Source organism: Gavia stellata, chromosome 1 (genome assembly GCF_030936135.1).
Source record: "Gavia stellata isolate bGavSte3 chromosome 1, bGavSte3.hap2, whole genome shotgun sequence".
Lineage (NCBI taxonomy): Eukaryota > Metazoa > Chordata > Aves > Gaviiformes > Gaviidae > Gavia > Gavia stellata.
Window position 1 is genome coordinate 1,050,920 of NC_082594.1, and position 17,540 is coordinate 1,068,459.

The window sequence follows — 17,540 nt, forward strand, 5'->3', positions numbered from 1 at the left end:
CGCCTCCCGCCTCCCGCTTCCCGCTTCCCGGTGCCGCTGCCCGCCCCCCCCGCCCCCGTGTGGCCCCGCCCCCCGTGTGGCCCCGCCCCCGCGTGGCCCCGCCCCCGTGTGGCCCCGCCCCCCGTGTGGCCCCGCCCCCCGTGTGGCCCCGCCCCCCCAGCGCGGAGCGCGGCCCCGCGGCGCGGCCCCGGCGGCGGAGCATGGCGGGCGCGGGGGGCGCGGGGGGGCCGGCGCCGCCCTGGTACCACCGGGACCTGAGCCGGGCCGCCGCCGAGGAGCAGCTGGCGCGGGCCGGGCGGGACGGCAGCTTCCTGGTGCGGGACAGCGAGAGCGTGGCGGGGGCCTACGCGCTGTGCCTGCTGTGAGTGGGGGCCGGGGGGGCACGGGGGGGGCACGGGGGGGGGCACCGGGGGGGGCACGGGGGGGGTCCGGGGAGACCACCGGCGGGGGTCCGGGGGAGATCCGGGGGGGGCGTGAATAGGGTGTCCCGGGGGGGGACCCGGGGGGGTCCGGGGAGAGCACTGGCGGGGGTCCGGGGGGGCACCGGGGGGGGGTCCGGGGAAGATCCGAGGGGGGCACCGGGGGGGGGTCCGGGGAGACCACCGGCGGGGGTCCGGGGGAGATCCGGGGGGGCGTGAGTAGGGTGTCCCGGGGGGAGATCCGGGGGGGCACCGGGGGGGGGTCCGGCGGAGAGCCGGGGGGGCGTGAGTAGGGAGTCCCGGGGGGGCACCCGGGGCGGTCCGGGGAGACCACCGGCGGGGGTCCGGGGGAGTCTGGGGAGAGCACCGGGGGGGGTCCGGGGGAGAGCCGGGGCGGCGTGAGTAGGGAGTCCCGGGGGGGGGACCCGGGGGGGTCCGGGGAGAGCACCCGGGGGGAGATCTGGGGGGGCACCGGGGGAGATCCGGGGGGGGGTCCGGGGGAGAGCCGGGGCGGCGTGAGTAGGTAGTCCTGGGGGGGGACCCGGGGGGGTCCGGGGAGAGCACCCGGGGGGAGATCCGGGGGGGCACCGGGGGAGATCCGGGGGGGGTCCGGGGGAAATCCGGGGGGGCGTGAGTAGGGAGTCCCGGGGGGGCACCCGGGGGGGTCCGGGGAGGCACCGGTGGGGGTCGCGAGGGGATCCGGGGGGGCACCGGGGGACACGAGTGGGGTGTCCGGGGGGGCAGCGACACCCAGAGGGCATCAGGCCCGGGGGGGGACCCGCTGCGGGGGGGGACACACCGGACATGGGGGTCACCGGCACTGTGGGGGGGGAACGGGCGCGGGGGGGCGGGGAGGGGCCGGGTGGGGGTCTGGGGGGGCACAGCCCCGGGGGGGCACTGGCGCTGCGGGGGGCCGGGGCCCCGGGGGGGCAGCCCCCCCCCCACCCCAGGCTGGGGGTCCCGGGGGAGCGGGCAGCGCCAGGCTGGGGGGCACCGGGGCGGGGGGAGGAGGGGGAGAGTGGGGCTGGGGGGGCCGGGGGTCCCCGGGCACTGGGGGGGGGCAGCGCTGGGGGGGCCGGGGCACCCCCCCTGCCAGCGCAGGGGTCTGCGGGGATGGGGACTGTCCCCCGCCCCACACTCTTGGGGTCCCTCAGCCTCCCCGCGGGGCCGGGGGGCACCAGCCCTCGTGTCGGGGGGGGTCCCCAGCCCGGGGGGCTGCGGGGGGGACGGCTCTGTGCCCGTGGGTCACGCTGAGGGGCTCGGGGGCCGCTGCGGCAGCGCCGGCTGGTGCCGGGCCCCGGGGGAGCGCCGACAGCCCCGGGGGTCCCCGGGGTGCTGCCACCCCCCCCGCGCGGCGGCCGTGCCGGCCCTGGGGCTGAGCGTGGTTGGCACCGGAGCAGCAGCTCGGCCGTCACCGTGCAGCGGAGCCCGGCCACCCCACCGTCCCCGGGGCCTCGCCGGCACCTCGGCGTGTTGGCGGCGCGGCTCAGCACCGTGTCGGGGTGTGCCGGGACACGCCGCCGGCTCTGCTCGGGGCCGACTGCCTGCGCCAGCGCCGGGACCTTGATGTGGTTGCGGGGCAGGCGGTGCGGCGAGGGCACCTCGAAATGAGGCTTTTCCGCTCCCCGAGAGCCCGTGGGTGCCGGCAGCCGCTGGCTCCTTACGGCAAATGAGGGAGAACCAGGAGCCCGCCACAAGCCGGCCTGCCCTGGCCTCGGGCTGTGCCGCGTGCCGCATGCCGTGCCGGTGCAGGGTGTGCGGCCTTCGCGGTGGCACCGTCCTCCTTCCCCGCGGCCGGTGGCTCGTGCAAATTCGGTTTCCCGGCCACGTGGGCTCGGCGTGGCTGCGGCCGCCGGCTCCCCGCCGCGAAGCCGGGGTGGTGAGCGACACCGGCGGCACGATGGGGGGAGAGCACGCCTCGCCCCTGCGAATACCGGCGCCCGCGGGTGCCGTGGGTACGTGGGGGCACCTGGGTGGGTAGCGGGGGGCTGCAGCCGGTGTCTTGGTTCGGGTGCCGGGGTAAGGGGGGGGCCGGGCCCGGCATCTCCTCCCGCCTGGCCCGGTGCCGGCAGTGGGAATGTGGTGTCCCCGCCACGGGGCTGGCTCGGAGGCCGGGGTCCCCCCATGCCGCTGGTGCTGGCAGGTTGCCCGGCCCGGCTATGGCTTTTCCCTGGGGCTCACCGGCTCCAGTCTCCACCGCCAGCTCCGTGCCGCCGGCCCAGCTGCGGGTGCCGTGTGGCCGCACCAAGGGCCGGGACCCCGCAGTGGGGCCTGGGGATATCATGGCGGGCGGCTGTGCCAGACCCTGCCGCGGCAAGGACCGGTGGGGGTCCCTGCCCGGGCGGTGGGCAGGAGCGTGCCACGGCCCCACCGAGCAGCCCCCTTGCCGGCGTGGGGGCAGCCGGGGCTGCTGGGCCCGGTGGCAGCGGCCGCCGGGGCCTAAAAATAGCTGCGGGGGCAGGAGGAGGAAAGGGAACTGCGCCGGGATCCCGGCAGCGCCGTCTTCCTTTAACCCTCCCGCCGACGCGTCGCGGCCTCCCCGGCACACCGGGGCTTCGCCAGAGCAGGCGGTGCTGGCACGCGGCAGTGGCACCCCGGGGAGCGTTGGCATCGCCGGTTGGCGGCTGGCGGGCGATGCCGGTGGGGACGGTCCCTGTGTGGTGTCCCACAGGAGGGTGGGGGGCCGGAGCCCCCATCCCGGCTCTCCGGCGGTTCATGGGGACGGCAGTGCCGGGGTGCTGCCGGCGGGCGCGTGGTGCCCACTTCGCCGGGGCGCCTGCACCCCTCTCCCGGCGGAGGAGGGTGGGGGGTCCCCCCCTCCCCAGGGGCGCAGGCGGCAGTGGGTGCATGGGTGGTCCCCGCTGCGCCGGCCGGGCCGTGGCGGGATGCCGGCTGGCGTGGCAGAGCCGGCGGGGAGCCCCGGCGTGAGCCGGCAGCCGCGCTCCCACATAATGGCTCTTTGTGCCAGCAGCCCCGGCGCTCCCCGGCCCCCTCGGATTACTTGCCAAAATAGCAGCCGCCAGCGGTGTGGGGCTGGGTGGGGGGGGGGCGGCCCCCCGGGACGGCGCCCGTGGGGGTCCCCTGCAGCCCCCCCGCCCCCCCTCCGGCCGGGGTCCCCTGTGCCGACCCCCGTGCTGGGGGTCCCTATAGGCCCCCCCGCAAGGTTACCCATAGAGACCCCCTTGTGCTTTCCCCCCAACTGGGCCCCCCCTTCTCCCCCCAATTTGGGGTTCCCCACATTGACCCTGTGCTGGGGGGGTTCCCCACGCACCCCCCATCACCCCCCATTGGGGTTCCTGCTATGGAGACCCCGACTGTGCTTTAGGGCTTCCCACAGAGACCCCTTGCCCCCCCCAGCTGGGGGTCTCTGTGTGCCCCCCCCGATCCCACCAGCTGGGGGTCCCCAGACGTAGCCCCCTGACACCACTTGGGGGTCTCCCATGTTGACCCCCCCCGGATTCCATTGGGTTGGGGACCCCCCAGATTCCTCAGGGGGGTTCCCATATGGACCCCTTTAACCCCCCCCAGGAGGGTTTTCCATATAACCATCTCTGGGGAGCTCCCATTCAGCCCCCCCCCAAGTTGGGGGGTTCCCCATGCCCCCCCTGACCCCTGGCTGGGCACTGGGGCACCCAGGAGCAGCCCTGGTGCTGGGGGAGTGGGTGCTGCACCCCCAGCGTGCTGGGGGGCAATGCCGGCCTGGGGGGGGGGAGCGTGCCTGCGGGTGGGGGGGGGCAGAAATGGGGGATCCCCTTTCTGGAGCCCGCGGGAGGACGCTCGCGCCGTGCGCCCACTCGCTGCGGGGTGGGGGGCTGGAGGGGCGGAGAGGGGGACCCGGCGCTGTGGGGAGCGGGGTGACACCGGGGGAACTGGCGCCGTGGGGAGCGGGGTGACACCGGGGGAACTGGCGCCGTGGGGAGTGGGGTGGCACCGGGGGATCGATCTGGTGCTGTGGGGAGGGGGTGACACCAGGGGACCTGGCGCCGTGGGGAACGGGGTGACACCGGGGGAACTGGTGCCGTGGGGAGCTGGGTGACACCGGGGGACCTGGCGCCGTGGGGAGTGGGGTGGCACCAGGGGACCCAGTGCCGTGGGGAGCAGGGTGGCACCGGGGGACCCGGCGCTGTGGGCAGCGGGGTGACACCAGGGGACCTGGCACCGCAGGCTTGGAAGCCCCTGCGGGGACACGGCATGGTGGCAGGGGGACGCTGCCTGGCCTCAGTCCCCTAGCCCCGTGGTGGGGTGCCACCGGGGCAGGGGACACCCCAGCCGAGCTCGGTCCCGCTGACAGGTGGCCCTGGCGCGGTGACAGCCGCCTCTATGTTCACGGTGACCTCCGCGAGTGCCATGGCCAGGGGCCAGCCCGGAGCCACCGTCCCTGCCGCCGGCACTGGGGGCGAGGTCTGGCCGTGCTGGGGGTCCCCGCCACCGGTGTCCCCCCTGCCGCGGAGGGCACGGGACGTGCGTGGGGTCCCGGTCCTGCTCCCTGCGCCCGCTGGCGTCGGCACCGCGTCTCTCAGCGCTGCCCGTCACCCCCTGCCCCGGGATCGCGTCCCCGGTTCCTGTGAGCTTCCATTGAAAAATAAATTGTTTCCTGGCCTCCCGGCTGCCAGCGGCTGCCTGCTCCTGCCTGCTCCTGCCTGCTCCTGCCTGCGGTGCGGGCCAGGGACGCACGCCGATGGGCAGCAGGGCTGGGATCCGTGGCACGGCATGCGGCAGGCTGCGGCACTGCCTGGGGACACGGGGATGTCGATCGTGGGGTCCTCCTCAGAGGAAGCAGGGGGTCACTCTGCGACCCCCCAGCACCCATCCGGGACCCCCAGCACCCGTCCCACAGGCGTTCTCCCGTGGGAGCCGGGCTGAGACCTGGCAACTCGTTGCATGCCACAGGCGGCGATGGTACTGGAGCTGCTTCTTGCTGTGGCTGCTCGTGCCCGGCCGGTGACACGGGGGTCCCACAGGATGGGTGCCTGGTGTCCCCCCGGGGCTGGGGGGGCCGTGCCACCGCCCCCCCCGGCATCCTCTGCCTGACGCCCCCCCCGCTGCCCGCAGGTTCCAGAAGCACGTCCACACCTACCGCATCCTGCCCGACGAGGAGGACTTCCTGGCCGTGCAGGTGGGCAGTGCCCCCCCGCGACACCCGCCACCCCCCGCCTCTTCGGGGGGCTCGGCAGGGCTCGGCCTCGGCCCCGTGCCATGAGCGTGCCCGGCTCTCCGGCATGGCTAGGGGACTCGGCAGGGCTTGGCTTCGGCCCCGTGCCATGAGCGTGCCCGGCTCTCCGGCATGGCCGGGCGGCTCGGCAGGGCTCAGCCTCAACCCCGTGCCGTGAGCGTGCCCGGCTCTCCGGCATGGCCGGGCGGCTCAGCAGGGCTCAGCCTCAACCCCGTGCCGTGAGCGTGCCCGGCTCTCCGGCATGGCCGGGTGTCTCGGCAGGGCTTGGCTTCAGCCCCGTGCCGTGAGTGTGCCCGGCTCTCCGGCATGGCCGGGTGTCTCGGCAGGGCTTGGCTTCGGCCCCGTGCCATGAGTGTGCCCGGCTCTCCGGCACGGCCGGGCGGCTCGGCAGCGCCCATCTTGGCTGGCCGGCGCCGCTGGGTATTTTTAGAGCAACAGAACCCCCTTTGTGCGGTGCGGGCAGGCAGGAAAAAGCCGCCCCCGGGAGGGAGGAGGCCGAGGGATGGCTGCTCTGCACCCTGGCAGCCCTCCCGGCAGGCAGCCGCGGCACCGTGGCGGGGTGCCACGTGCACCGGGCCCCGCTCCCCATGGGGCTCAGCCTTGGGGCTGTGGGGTCAGTCCCCCATCCTGCATGGGGGGGTCCCTGCGCGGGGGGGTCCCTGCGCGGGGGGGTGCGGGTGGCCCCGCCGCGGGTGCTGAGGGTCCCCGTCTCCCCGCAGACGTCGCAGGGGGTGCAGGTGAGACGCTTCAAGACGCTGAGCGAGCTGATCGCCCTGTACCTGCAGCCCAACCAGGGGCTGGTCTGCACCCTCCTCTTCCCCGTCGAGAGGGAGAAGGAGAAGGAGAACGCGGAGGACAGGGACTACTCGGGTACGGCGGGGCCACCCGGGCGGCCGGACGGGGTCCCGGGACCCCCGGTCCCCACGGGTGCTGTGACCGAGCCCCCCCGCCTCGCCCCGTTGCAGATGGAGAGGATGAAAAGCCGCCGTTACCGCCGCGCTCCGGCTCCACCAGCTTCTCCGGCACCTCGGCGGGGCTCAGCCCCACCGGCTTGGGGCCGGCCGTGCCGGAGGGGACGGCGGAGAGGTGAGGGTCCGCAGCCCTGCCCGTCCCCTGCCCGTCCCGGCCAGCTCCTCACCCGCCGGGCTCCCTCCCTGCAGCACCAACGGCCTCAGCAGCATCTCCCACGAGTACCTGAAGGGCAGCTACACGCTGGACCTGGAGGCGGTGAAGGGGGGGGCCAGCAGCCTCCCCCACCTCAACAAGACCCTCGTCACCTCCTGCAAACGGCTGCACAGGTGGGCACCGGGCACTGGGAGGGAGGGAGGGACGGACAGACGGCCGTGCCGCCGGCTGAGCCCGCTCCTCTCGCCCTGCCCAGCGAGGTGGACAAGGTGCTGGCGGGGCTGGAGATCCTCTCCAAGGTCTTTGACCAGCAGAGCTCCTCCATGGTCTCCAAGATCCTGCAGCAGGTGGGGGGGACGCGGGGACGCGGCGGTGCCATCCCCCCCCCGGGGATGGGCCCACGGACCCCCCACGGCACTGTCCACGGGGACACATGGGGGGTGGGAAAGCAACTCCCACCCATCCTGCCCTGTTCCAGGGTCCTGCCCCTCGGTGGGGGGGTGGATCCGGGGGTCCCATCCTGCCCCATCCCATGGTGCCAGTGGGTCCTGATCCTCTGGGGAGGGGGGATGGATCTGGGGGTCCCATCCTGCCTGTCCCATAGTGTCGGGTGGGTCCTGCCTCTCTGGGGGGGCTGGGATGGATCCAGGGGTCCCGTCCTGCCCCATCCCATGGCGCTGGGGGGTCCTGCCCCTCTGGGGGGCTGGGATGGATCTGGGGGTCCTGTCCTGCCCCATCCCACAGTGCCAGAGGGGGTCCTGCCCTTTTGGGGGGATGGATCTGGGGGTCCCGTCCTGCCTGTCCCATAGTGTTGGGTGGGTCCTGTCTCTCCGGGGGGGCTGGGATGGATCCAGGGGTCCCGTCCTGCCCCATCCCATGGCGCTGGGGGGTTCCTGATCCTCTGGGGAGCAGGAATAGATCTGGGGGTCCCATCCTGCCCCATCCCATGGCGCTGGGGGGTCCTGCCCCTCTGGGGGGATGGATCTGGGGCTCCCGTCCTGCCCGTCCCATAGTGTCGGGTGGGTCCTGCCTCTCCGGGGGGGCTGGGATGGATCTGGGGGTCCCATCCTGCCCCATCCCATGGCGCTGGGGGGTTCCTGATCCTCTGGGGCGCGGGAATAGATCTGGGGGTCCCATCCTGCCCCATCCCACAGTGCCAGGGGGGGTCCTGCCCCTCTGGGGGGATGGATCTGGGGGTCCCGTCCTGCCCGTCCCATAGTGTTGGGTGGGTCCTGCCTCTCCGGGGGGGCTGGGATGGATCCGGGGGTCCCGTCCCGGTGCCGGGGCCGGCCGTGACGTGCCGGGGGTTTCAGACGGCGGGGCAGAGCGGGGAGCAGGAGCTGGAGAACCTGGTGCTGAAGCTCTCCGTGCTGAAGGATTTCCTCTCCAGCATCGAGAAGAAGGTGAGGCCGGGGGTCCCGCCGCGGGGGTCTGCGCCCGCTCCCGGGTGCGGCCGGGGCACCATCCGGATGGTGGCACGGAGGGGAACCCGGGGGGCTGGGGGGGCCGCGGTGCCCGGCGCTGGGCTGACGCCGGCGGCTCTGCCAGGCGCTGAAAGCACTGCAGGAGATGAGCTCGGCCCCCGCCGCCCCCACCCAGCCCCTCTCCCGCAAGGCCAAGAGCATCCCGGTGCAGACCTTCGAGGTGAGTCCCGGACCCCCCCGCGGTTGAGGGGTCCCCCCCCGGGGCGGGGGGCGTTCGGCATCGACCGAACGCCGCCGGCGTAACGCCGAGGGCGCAAACCTCTCGGTGTCCCCGGGGACGGCGGGGGGGACTGGGTGCTGGGGGGGTGGGTGCCGGGGATGTGTCCCCCCCCCCCGGCGCCGCAGCACCCGGTGTCCCACCGCAGGTGAAGCTGGACGTCACCCTGGGGGACCTGACCAAGATCGGCAAGTCGCAGAAGTACACGCTGAGCGTGGACGTGGAGGGGGGGAAGCTGGTGGTGCTGAAGAAGCAGAAGGACTCCCAGGAGGACTGGAACACCTTCACCCACGACAAGAGTGAGGGGGGGGCGCGGGACCCGGGGGGGGTGTCCCTGCACCCCGGGCTGGCGGCTGGGGATGACTTTGCGCTGGAGCGGATGGGGAGCGTCCCTACGGGGCTCGGCGGTGGGGTGGGAGCTGCTGGTTGTCCCCGTGCCGGGTGTCCCTCCACCCTGGGTGTCCCCCAGACCCCGGGCTGGGGGGGGCACGGTGCCCGGCCGGAGCCCAGCACCCCCCCCGCCTCTCCCCCCTCTCCCCCAGTCCGGCAGCTGATCAAGTCGCAGCGGGTGCAGAACAAGCTGGGCATCGTTTTTGAGAAGGAAAAGGATAAAACGCAACGGAAAGACTTCGTTTTCGTCAGCGCCCGGGTGGGTGGCGCTCTGCCGGGGTGGGGGGGTGCAGGATTTAACCCCCGCTCCCCCGCGGGGGCTCAGGGACGAGCGCTGGGGGGTGTCCCCGGGGTGGTCCCCGCCTGGTCCCCCGTGCCGGGGTGGTGCCAAGTTTGGCCGAGCTGAGTCGCGGGGGCTGGAGGGGACCGTGGGGGGGCCGTGGGGAGCCCCTCTGCCCCCCCTCACCGCTGCCCCCCCCGCAGAAGCGAGAGGCTTTCTGCCAGCTCCTGCAGCTGATGAAGAACAAGCATTCCCACCAGGACGAGCCCGACATGATCTCCATCTTCATCGGCACCTGGAACATGGGTGAGCGGGGCCGGGGGGGTCCCGCTGGGGGGGGCTGAGCCCTTGGGGTCCCCCCCTCACCCTGCCGTTTCCCCCCGCCCCGCCGCAGGCAGCGTGCCCCCGCCCAAGAGCATCACGTCGTGGTTCACCTCCAAGGGTTTGGGGAAGACGCTGGACGAGGTGACGGTCGCCATCCCCCACGACATCTACGTCTTCGGCACCCAGGAGAATTCCCTGGGGGACAAGGAGTGGGTGGACTTCCTCCGCGCCGTGCTGAAGGACTTCACGGAGGTCGAGTACCGCCCGGTAGGAACCCGGGGGTCCCGGGGGCCGCGGGATGCAGACGTCGGTGGGTGGTGGAGGCGCGTGATGCTCAGTGTCCCTACGGCTCCTGACCGGGCGCTGCGGTGCTCTGGCTGCAATGTTTCGGGGTGGCCTCGGGGTGCTGGGGGGCTGCGGGTGCTGGTGGTGGTGGGTTTCCCCGGGGAACAGCCCGTGGCACAGCTCGTCTGGTGGGTGGGAGAGGCTGGGGCGAAGGAGGGGGCTTCTGCAACGAGCCGCTTCTGCACCCGAGGGGCACCCGGCACCCACGGGATGGGGTCCCGCTCCCCGGTGCGTGCCGGCGGGGTCTGGCGCAGGCGCGGGGCTCTCGCCGGGGTCTCACGGCGGCCGTGGGCCCGCAGGTGGCCATGCAGTCCCTGTGGAACATCAAGGTGGTGGTGCTGGTGAAGCCGGAGCACGAGAACCGCATCAGCCACGTCAGCACCTCCAGCGTCAAGACGGGGATCGCCAACACCCTGGGTAGGGGCCGCTGAGGCTGCCGGGCGCGGGGACGGGGGCGTGCGGGGTCGGGGGGTGTGCGCCGCACGAGGAGGGGTCTGGGCACGTGTGCGTCGCACGGGGAGGGCGCCTGGTATGTCTGCGTTGCACAGGGGGAGGTCCTGGCGTTGCATGTGTTGCACAAGGAGGGGGCCTGGTGTGCGTGCATTGCACGGGGAGGGGTCCCAGAGCACATGCGTTGCATGGGGAGGGGTTTGGGCATGCACGTGTTGCATGGGGAGAGGTCCAGGCATGCATGCATTGCGCGGGGGGGGTCCTGGTGTTGCATGTGTTGCACGAGGAGGGGTCCCAGGGCAGGTGTGTTGCATGAGGAGGGGTCTCGGCACGTGTGTCTTGCATGGGGAGGGGTCCCGTCATGCGTGTGTTTCACCAGGAGGAGTCCAGGCACGTTTGCGTTACACAGGGAGGGGTCCCAGGCACACGTGTTGCATGGGGAGGGGTCTGGGTGCATGTGTGTTGCATGGGGAGGGGTCCGGGTGCATGTGTGTTGCATGGGGAGGGGTCTGGGTGCGTGTGCGTTGCATGGGGAGGGGTCTGGGTGCGTGTGCGTTGCATGGGGAGGGGTCTGGGTGCGTGTGCGTTGCATGGGGAGGGGTCTGGGTGCGTGTGTGTTGCATGGGGAGGGGTCTGGGTGCATGTGTGTTGCATGGGGAGGGGTCTGGGTGCGTGTGCGTTGCATGGGGAGGGGTCTGGGTGCGTGTGCGTTGCATGGGGAGGGGTCTGGGTGCGTGTGTGTTGCATGGGGAGGGGTCTGGGTGCGTGTGCGTTGCATGGGGAGGGGTCTGGGTGCGTGTGTGTTGCATGGGGAGGGGTCTGGGTGCGTGTGCGTTGCATGGGGAGGGGTCTGGGTGCGTGTGTGTTGCATGGGGAGGGGTCTGGGTGCGTGTGCGGTGCATGGGGAGGGGTCTCGGCGCCCCCGCATTGCATAGGGAGGGGACCTGGTGTTGCATGCATTGCACAAGGAGGGGGCCTGGAGCACGTGTGTTGCACGAGGGGTTGTCTGCGTGTGCGTGTGTTGCACGGGGAGGGGTCCGGGTGTGCGTGCGTTGCACGGGGAGGGGTCCCAGTGCGCGTGCATTGCACAAGCAGGGGTCCTGGCATGTGTGTGTTGCACATGGGGGGGTCTTGGTGTTGGGTGTGTTGCACAGGGAGGGGTCCTGGAGTGCGCGTGCGGCATGATGAGGAGTCTGGGTGTGCATGCGTGGCACGGGGAGGGGTCCCGCTGTGGGTGCGTTGTGCGAGGAGAGGTCCTGGCACGTGTGCTTTGCACGGGGAGGGGTCCCGGGGTTGCATGTGTTGCACGAGGAGAGGTCCTGGAGCACATGGATTGCACGAAGAGGGGTCCGGGTACGTGTGTGTTGCACGAGGAGGGGTCTGTGTTGCACGAGGAGGGGTCCGGGTGCGTGTGCGTTGCACGAGGAGGGGTCTGTGTTGCACGAGGAGGGGTCCGGGCACGTGTGCGTTGCACGAGGAGGGGTCTGTGTTGCACGAGGAGGGGTCCGGGCACGTGTGCGTTGCACGAGGAGGGGTCTGTGTTGCACGAGGAGGGGTCCGGGCACGTGTGCGTTGCACGAGGAGGGGTCTGTGTTGCACGAGGAGGGGTCCAGGTGCGTGTGCGTTGCACGAGGGGTCCTGGAGCACACGCGTCGCACGGGGATGGGTCCGGGCATGCACTGGGAGCCTGGGTGCAGCGCAGGCTGCGGGTGCCGGTGGGTCCCGTCCCCCCTGGGGTGGAGGGGACGCCCGCCCCGGCCTGATCCTGCGCCCGTCCCCGTGTCCCTGCAGGGAACAAGGGGGCCGTGGGGGTCTCCTTCATGTTCAACGGCACCTCCTTCGGCTTCGTCAACTGCCACCTCACCTCTGGCAACGAGAAGACGGCACGGTGAGCGCCCGCACACCGGGAGGGGCCTCATCCTGCCCCGGGGCTGTGACACCCTTGTCCCCGTGTCCGTGACGCCCCCGTGTCCCCCCCGGCCCCGGGCAGGAGGAACCAGAACTACCTGGACATCCTGCGCCTGCTCTCGCTGGGGGACAAGCAGCTGAGCTCCTTCGACATCTCCCTCCGCTTCACCCACCTCTTCTGGTTCGGGGACCTCAATTACCGCCTGGACATGGACATCCAGGTGCGGGGAAGGGCGGCGTGGGCGGGGGGGGGCTGTTGGTGTCCCCCCCTCCCCGTGCCAGCCCCTCTGTCCCGCAGGAGATCCTCAACTACATCAGCCGCAAGGAGCTGGAGCCGCTGCTCAAGGTGGATCAGCTCAACCTGGAGAAGGAGAAGCACAAGGTCTTCCTGCGCTTCGGTGAGGGCTGGGGGGGCTCGGGGGGGGTCCGGGGGGCAGCCCCCGCTGCCGGGACTGTCCTGACCCCCCCGCTGTCGGTGCAGGCGAGGAGGAGATCACCTTCCCCCCCACCTACCGCTACGAGCGGGGCTCCCGGGACACCTACGTCTGGCACAAGCAGAAGCCCACGGGGGTAGGTGCTGGGGTGGGGGGGGCCGGGGGGGGGACACACACCCCCCAGCCTGATGCCCCCCCCCCCACTCGCCATCCCTGCCAGGTCCGCACCAACGTGCCGTCCTGGTGCGACCGCATCCTCTGGAAGTCCTACCCCGAGACCCACGTCAACTGCAACGCCTACGGTGAGCTGCCTGTGTGTCCCCCGGGACACCGTGTCCCCCCCCCGGGACACCGTCCCCGCACCCCGGGGATGGGCACCCCCCCAGCCTGACCCCCCCGCCCCATCCCGGCCGGCCGCAGGGTGCACGGACGACATCGTCACCAGCGACCACTCGCCCGTCTTCGGCTCCTTCGAGGTGGGGGTGACGTCCCAGTTCGTCTCCAAAAAAGGTGCCTGTGCCAAAGGGGACGCCCCGCTCCCCTCCCTCTGGGTCCCACCTCTCCCTGGAGACCCGGGGGGGGTCCCGGGGGGGGTCCCAACTCCTCGCCTCTCCCTGGAGGGCTCTCCAAGTCCTCCGAGCAGGCGTACATCGAGTTCGAGAGCATCGAGGCCATCGTGAAGACGGCCAGCCGCACCAAGTTCTTCATCGAGTTTTACTCCACCTGCCTGGAAGGTGAGGGGGGGGGTCCGGGGGGGGCTCGGCGCGGTCCCAAGGGGCTGACGGGGGCCGTGCCGTGTGTGTCCCCCCCCACCGCAGAGTTCAAGAAGAGCTTTGAGAACGACAGCCAGAGCAGCGACAACATCAACTTCCTCAAGGTGCAGTGGTCGTCCCGGCAGCTGCCCACGGTGAGGAGGCAGGGCTGGTGCCGGGGGGGGGCTGCAGGCAGCGAGACCCCCCCCCAGTGCCAACACCCCATCCCCTCGCCCGCAGCTGAAGCCCATCCTCTCCGAGATCGAGTACCTGCAGGACCAGCACCTCCTGCTCACCGTCAAATCCCTCGACGGCTACGAGTCCTACGGTGAGCGCCTGCGCCGGCTCCCCTCCCCGGCACCGCGGCACTCCCGGGGGGGTCCCTGGGGGATGCGGACCCCCGACCTCCCCCCCATGCTGCCGCCCCCAGGGGAGTGCGTCATCGCCCTGAAGTCGATGATCGGCAGCACCGCGCAGCAGTTCCTCACCTACCTGTCGCACCGCGGCGAGGAGACGGGCAACATCCGCGGCTCCATGAAGGTCCGGGTGCCGGCCGAGCGCTTGGGCACCCGCGAGAGGCTCTATGGTGAGGACCCCCCCAGACCCCCGCGGGGGGACGGCGGGGATGGGACCCCCCCGCTGAGCCCCCGTCCCCTGGCAGAGTGGATCAGCATCGATAAGGACGAGACGGCGGCCGGCAAAGGGAAGGTGCCGCTGGGGGCCAGAGCCAACCAGGACTATGCCAAGTACGGGGGATAGGGCTCGGTGGGGTGGGGGAGCACCGGTGGCCCCCGGCTGGGGGTCCTGGGGAGGGGGCTGGGGGTCCCGGGGGGCACTGGGAGGGCCTGAGCATCTCCCGGTGCTGCGGGAGCACGGGCATCGCTCAGAGCATCCCTCCAGGATGGCATATGGGACATGGTTGGGGACAGTCCCGGTGCTGGCTCTGTGCCGCGCACACCAGGGACGGGGGGCTCGGTGCCTCCGAGAGCGGCGCTGGCCCCGTCCCGGGGGGCCGAGCCCCATCCCAGGGGGCTGAGCCCCATGGGGCACCCGACACATCTTGTCACCCAGGTCAGTGGGGCGGAAGCCCACCGGTGCCGAGGCACCCGCCACCGCCGCTGCAGTGAAGCTCCCGGAGGAGCTGGAGAAGGGCAGTGCCGCGCCGGCCCCCCGGCCCCCCGCCCCACACCGCAGCACCACCAGGGACGAGGCCGCTCCGAGCCGGTGAGGGGGGACGGGCGGGGATGGGGGGACACCCGCCAGCTCCCTGTGCCCCTGGGGGTGCCACGGTCACCCCTGTGCCCGCAGGTGCAAGGCAGAGGCGACGCCGGAGCCGGCGGGGGTGCCGCTGAAGAACAGCTTCAACAACCCGGCATACTACGTGCTGGAGGGGGTCCCGCACCAGCTGCTGGCGCCCGGGGACCCCGGCAAACCCCCCAACCCCAAGGCCAAGGTGCAGCTGGCAGTGCCCGAGCGACGCCGGCACCCCTCGACCGGGCAGCCGCCGGCGTGCCGCAGCGAGGAGAGCTCCTCGGACGAGGACGCCGGCACCCTCAACCTGCCACCGCCGGATTTCCCCCCGCCGCCGCTGCCGCGGGAGCTGGAGCTGCCCCCGAACCCCTTCTACGGCGGTGCCAAGGAGCTGCCGGCACCCACCGGGCGCGAGGAGCCCAAACCGCGGCCGGCCGCTGGCGGTGCCGCCTTCGCCGAGTCCCCCCCGCCCAAGCTGCACCCCCGGCCCCCACCGGCTGCCGGGGCCGGCTTTGGGCTGGAGGGGCCCGGCGGGACCCCTGCTCCCGGGGGGCTGCCGGCTGCCGGGGGGCTGCCCGCGGCGGGGGGGCTGCTGGACGACCGCTCCTGCTCGGTGCTGCAGATGGCCAAGACGCTGAGCGAGGTGGACTACGGCGGCGGGAAGGGGCGAGCGGCCCCCACCCCCCCACTGCTGGCCAAGGGGGGGCGGCTGGAGCTGCCCCCCCGCTGTCTGCACCCCGACTACAGCCGCCCCCTCGCCTTCCCCCCCCACTCCATCCGGGAGAGCATCCAGGAGGACCTGGCTGAGGAGGTGGGTGCTCGGGGAGGGGGTTCAGGGTGCTCCCCCCCCGTTGCGGGGACCCCTGAGGTGTGCCACGCGGAGGTTCGGGGTGTGCCGGGGCGCGGGGCTGCGCTGCTGTGGGGCACAAACCCCAGCCGGGCAGGGCAGAGGCTGGGCACCCATCCTGGCTCAGCCCCACACCTCTGGGGCCAGCAGCTGCCCGCACCCCCTGCCCCACGGAGCCGCCGGGATGGGGCAGGGGGTCCGGGCACGGCCGCCGGCCCCTCAAGGGGCCCTCCGTGGCACGGGGTGGTCCCACCCTGGGGGTCCCCTGGGGCGCGGGGCTGACGGTGCGGGTGCTGCCGCGCAGGCGCTGTGCCAGGCGGGCCGTGGCGTGGGTGCCGTGCCCGGCGTGGGCGAGTGGCTGCGGGCGCTGGGGCTGGAGCGGTACGAGGAGGGGCTGGTGCGCAACGGCTGGGACGACCTGGAGTTCCTCAGGTGAGCAGACCCCCCCGGGGCGGCGGGGGGGACCCCTGTCCCCCCCATCCACCCCCCGCCCCTCGCCAGCCCCGGGGGGTCCACCTCCTCCCCGGGGGGGTCACCCTGCCGTGGGGAGACCCCTGGGGGGTGCTGCCCCCGGGGGGTCCCTGCTGCCCCCCAGGACTGCGTTAGACCCGGGGAGGGGAGGGGGCTGGGTGGGCACCCAGCTCCTGGGTGCTCCTGCACTCACTGAGGGGGTCCCCCCCGGGGCTGGGGTGCCCCCCCCCGGGGCTGGGGTACCCCCCGGGGGCTGCGAGACCCACGCCTGCGCCCCCCCCCTCCCCAGCGACATCACGGAGGAGGACCTGGAGGAGGCCGGCGTGCTGGACCCCGGCCACAAGCGCATCCTCCTGGAGAGCCTCCAGCTCCGCAAATAGCCGCGGCCGAGCATCCCGCAGCCGAGCGTCCCGCCGCTGCACATCCCAGATCCTGTGGCCGAGCGTCCCAGATCCCACGGCCGAGCATCCCGCAGCTGCAGATCCTGGATCCTGCAGCTGAGCATCCGCCGGCTGCACATCCCGGATCCCGTGGCCGAGCGTCCTGGATCCCATGGCCGAGCATCCCGCGGCTGCACATCCCGGATCCCGTGGCCGAGCATCCTGGATCCCATGGCCGAGCATCCTGCAGCCGCTCATCCCGGATCCCGCGGCCGAGCCTCCTGGATTCTGCGGCTGAGCATCCCGCATCCGCACATCCCACCATCACCAGCAGCAGCCGTCACCAGCCAACGGGAGCACCAGGGCCCCCCCGGCCGCCCCCCGCCCTGGGTGCTGGGTAACGGGGGGGTGGGGGGGATTGGGGGGGCAGGGGGGGTGGCGGGACCTGGTCAGACAATTTCAGGGGGGGGTCCTGCCGATGGGGCCTCCCCGCGTTTAAGTTATTTCTTATTTATTGGGAGAAGGGATGAGCAGTCGTCTCGCGGGCGGGGGGGGGGTCTTGTGGTCGGGGGGAGGTTTTTGGGGTGAGCCCCGGGGACCTCTGGCTCCCACCGCGGCCCCTCGCAGCCGGGGAGGAGGAGGAGGAGGAGGAAGCTCTGAGCGAAGCCGTGTCTCAACCCAAGTGCCTTCCTGATACCCGGACAGTGCCTGGGATATGGGATGGGATAGGGATGAGAATGGGATGGGATGGGATGGGATGGGATGGGGTGGGATGGGATGGGGTGGGATGGGATGGGATGGGATGGGATGGGATGGGATGGGATGGGATGGGATGGGGGGGCTCTGCCAGCCCCCGCGGATGACACCAGGCAGAGCTGGGGGTGCCCGTCCCCACCCTGGGGGTCCTGTCCCCGCCCGGGGGGGTCCCAGCGCAGCAGAGCCGGATCAGTGCCTTCGCCCAACTCCCCCCGCCACCACCACCACCACCTCCAGTGCCTCCGGGGCGTCGTGGCCCCCCCGCCCCAGTTTGCCCATTCGGTACTTGCTGGATCCGTCCCCTCCCGGGGGCTGCGTCGCCCTGGGTGGCAGCGGGGCTGGCACCCGGCTCCCCCGTGGGTGCTCAGCCGGGACCCCCCATGGGTGCTCGTCTGGCTGTCCCCAACCCCAGGGGTGCTGACCCAGGCCCCCCCCGCGGGTGCTCAGCCCCCAGCCTCACCAAGTGCCCTTCCAGGGGGGACCCCAGGGTGGGGGTCCCCCAGCCGTGCCTTCCCCCCGCCTTTCCCCACCGGA

The 17,540-nt window shown here is 73.1% G+C and overlaps 1 protein-coding gene across 1 annotated transcript; it reads left to right on the forward strand.

Annotated features, from left to right (window-relative positions):
* The first annotated feature begins 200 nt into the window (after window positions 1–200).
* On the forward strand, window positions 201–16,605 carry INPPL1 (inositol polyphosphate phosphatase like 1). The gene is made up of 28 exons (XM_059827509.1): window positions 201–361; window positions 5,472–5,535; window positions 6,312–6,462; window positions 6,558–6,678; window positions 6,753–6,890; window positions 6,974–7,064; window positions 8,031–8,120; window positions 8,266–8,361; window positions 8,567–8,717; window positions 8,961–9,067; window positions 9,292–9,394; window positions 9,483–9,679; window positions 10,057–10,174; window positions 11,999–12,095; window positions 12,198–12,336; window positions 12,414–12,513; window positions 12,597–12,685; window positions 12,770–12,851; window positions 12,970–13,059; window positions 13,170–13,283; window positions 13,368–13,456; window positions 13,542–13,629; window positions 13,732–13,887; window positions 13,963–14,047; window positions 14,373–14,525; window positions 14,610–15,363; window positions 15,704–15,831; window positions 16,160–16,605. The coding sequence occupies exons 1-28, from the start codon at window positions 201–203 to the stop codon at window positions 16,248–16,250; spliced, it is 3,843 nt and encodes a 1,280-aa protein (XP_059683492.1). The 3' UTR covers window positions 16,251–16,605.
* Window positions 16,606–17,540: the final 935 nt, after the last annotated feature.

Bases quoted from the DNA above. Each gene is read 5' to 3' on its own strand.
- INPPL1 (XM_059827509.1), top strand. From the start codon at position 201: ATGGCGGGCGCGGGGGGCGCGGGGGGGCCGGCGCCGCCCTGGTACCAC. The intron at 9,395-9,482 runs GTGAGCGGGGCC...GCCCCGCCGCAG, and splicing joins CATCGGCACCTGGAACATGG to GCAGCGTGCCCCCGCCCAAG. The intron at 15,364-15,703 runs GTGGGTGCTCGG...GCTGCCGCGCAG, and splicing joins AGGAGGACCTGGCTGAGGAG to GCGCTGTGCCAGGCGGGCCG.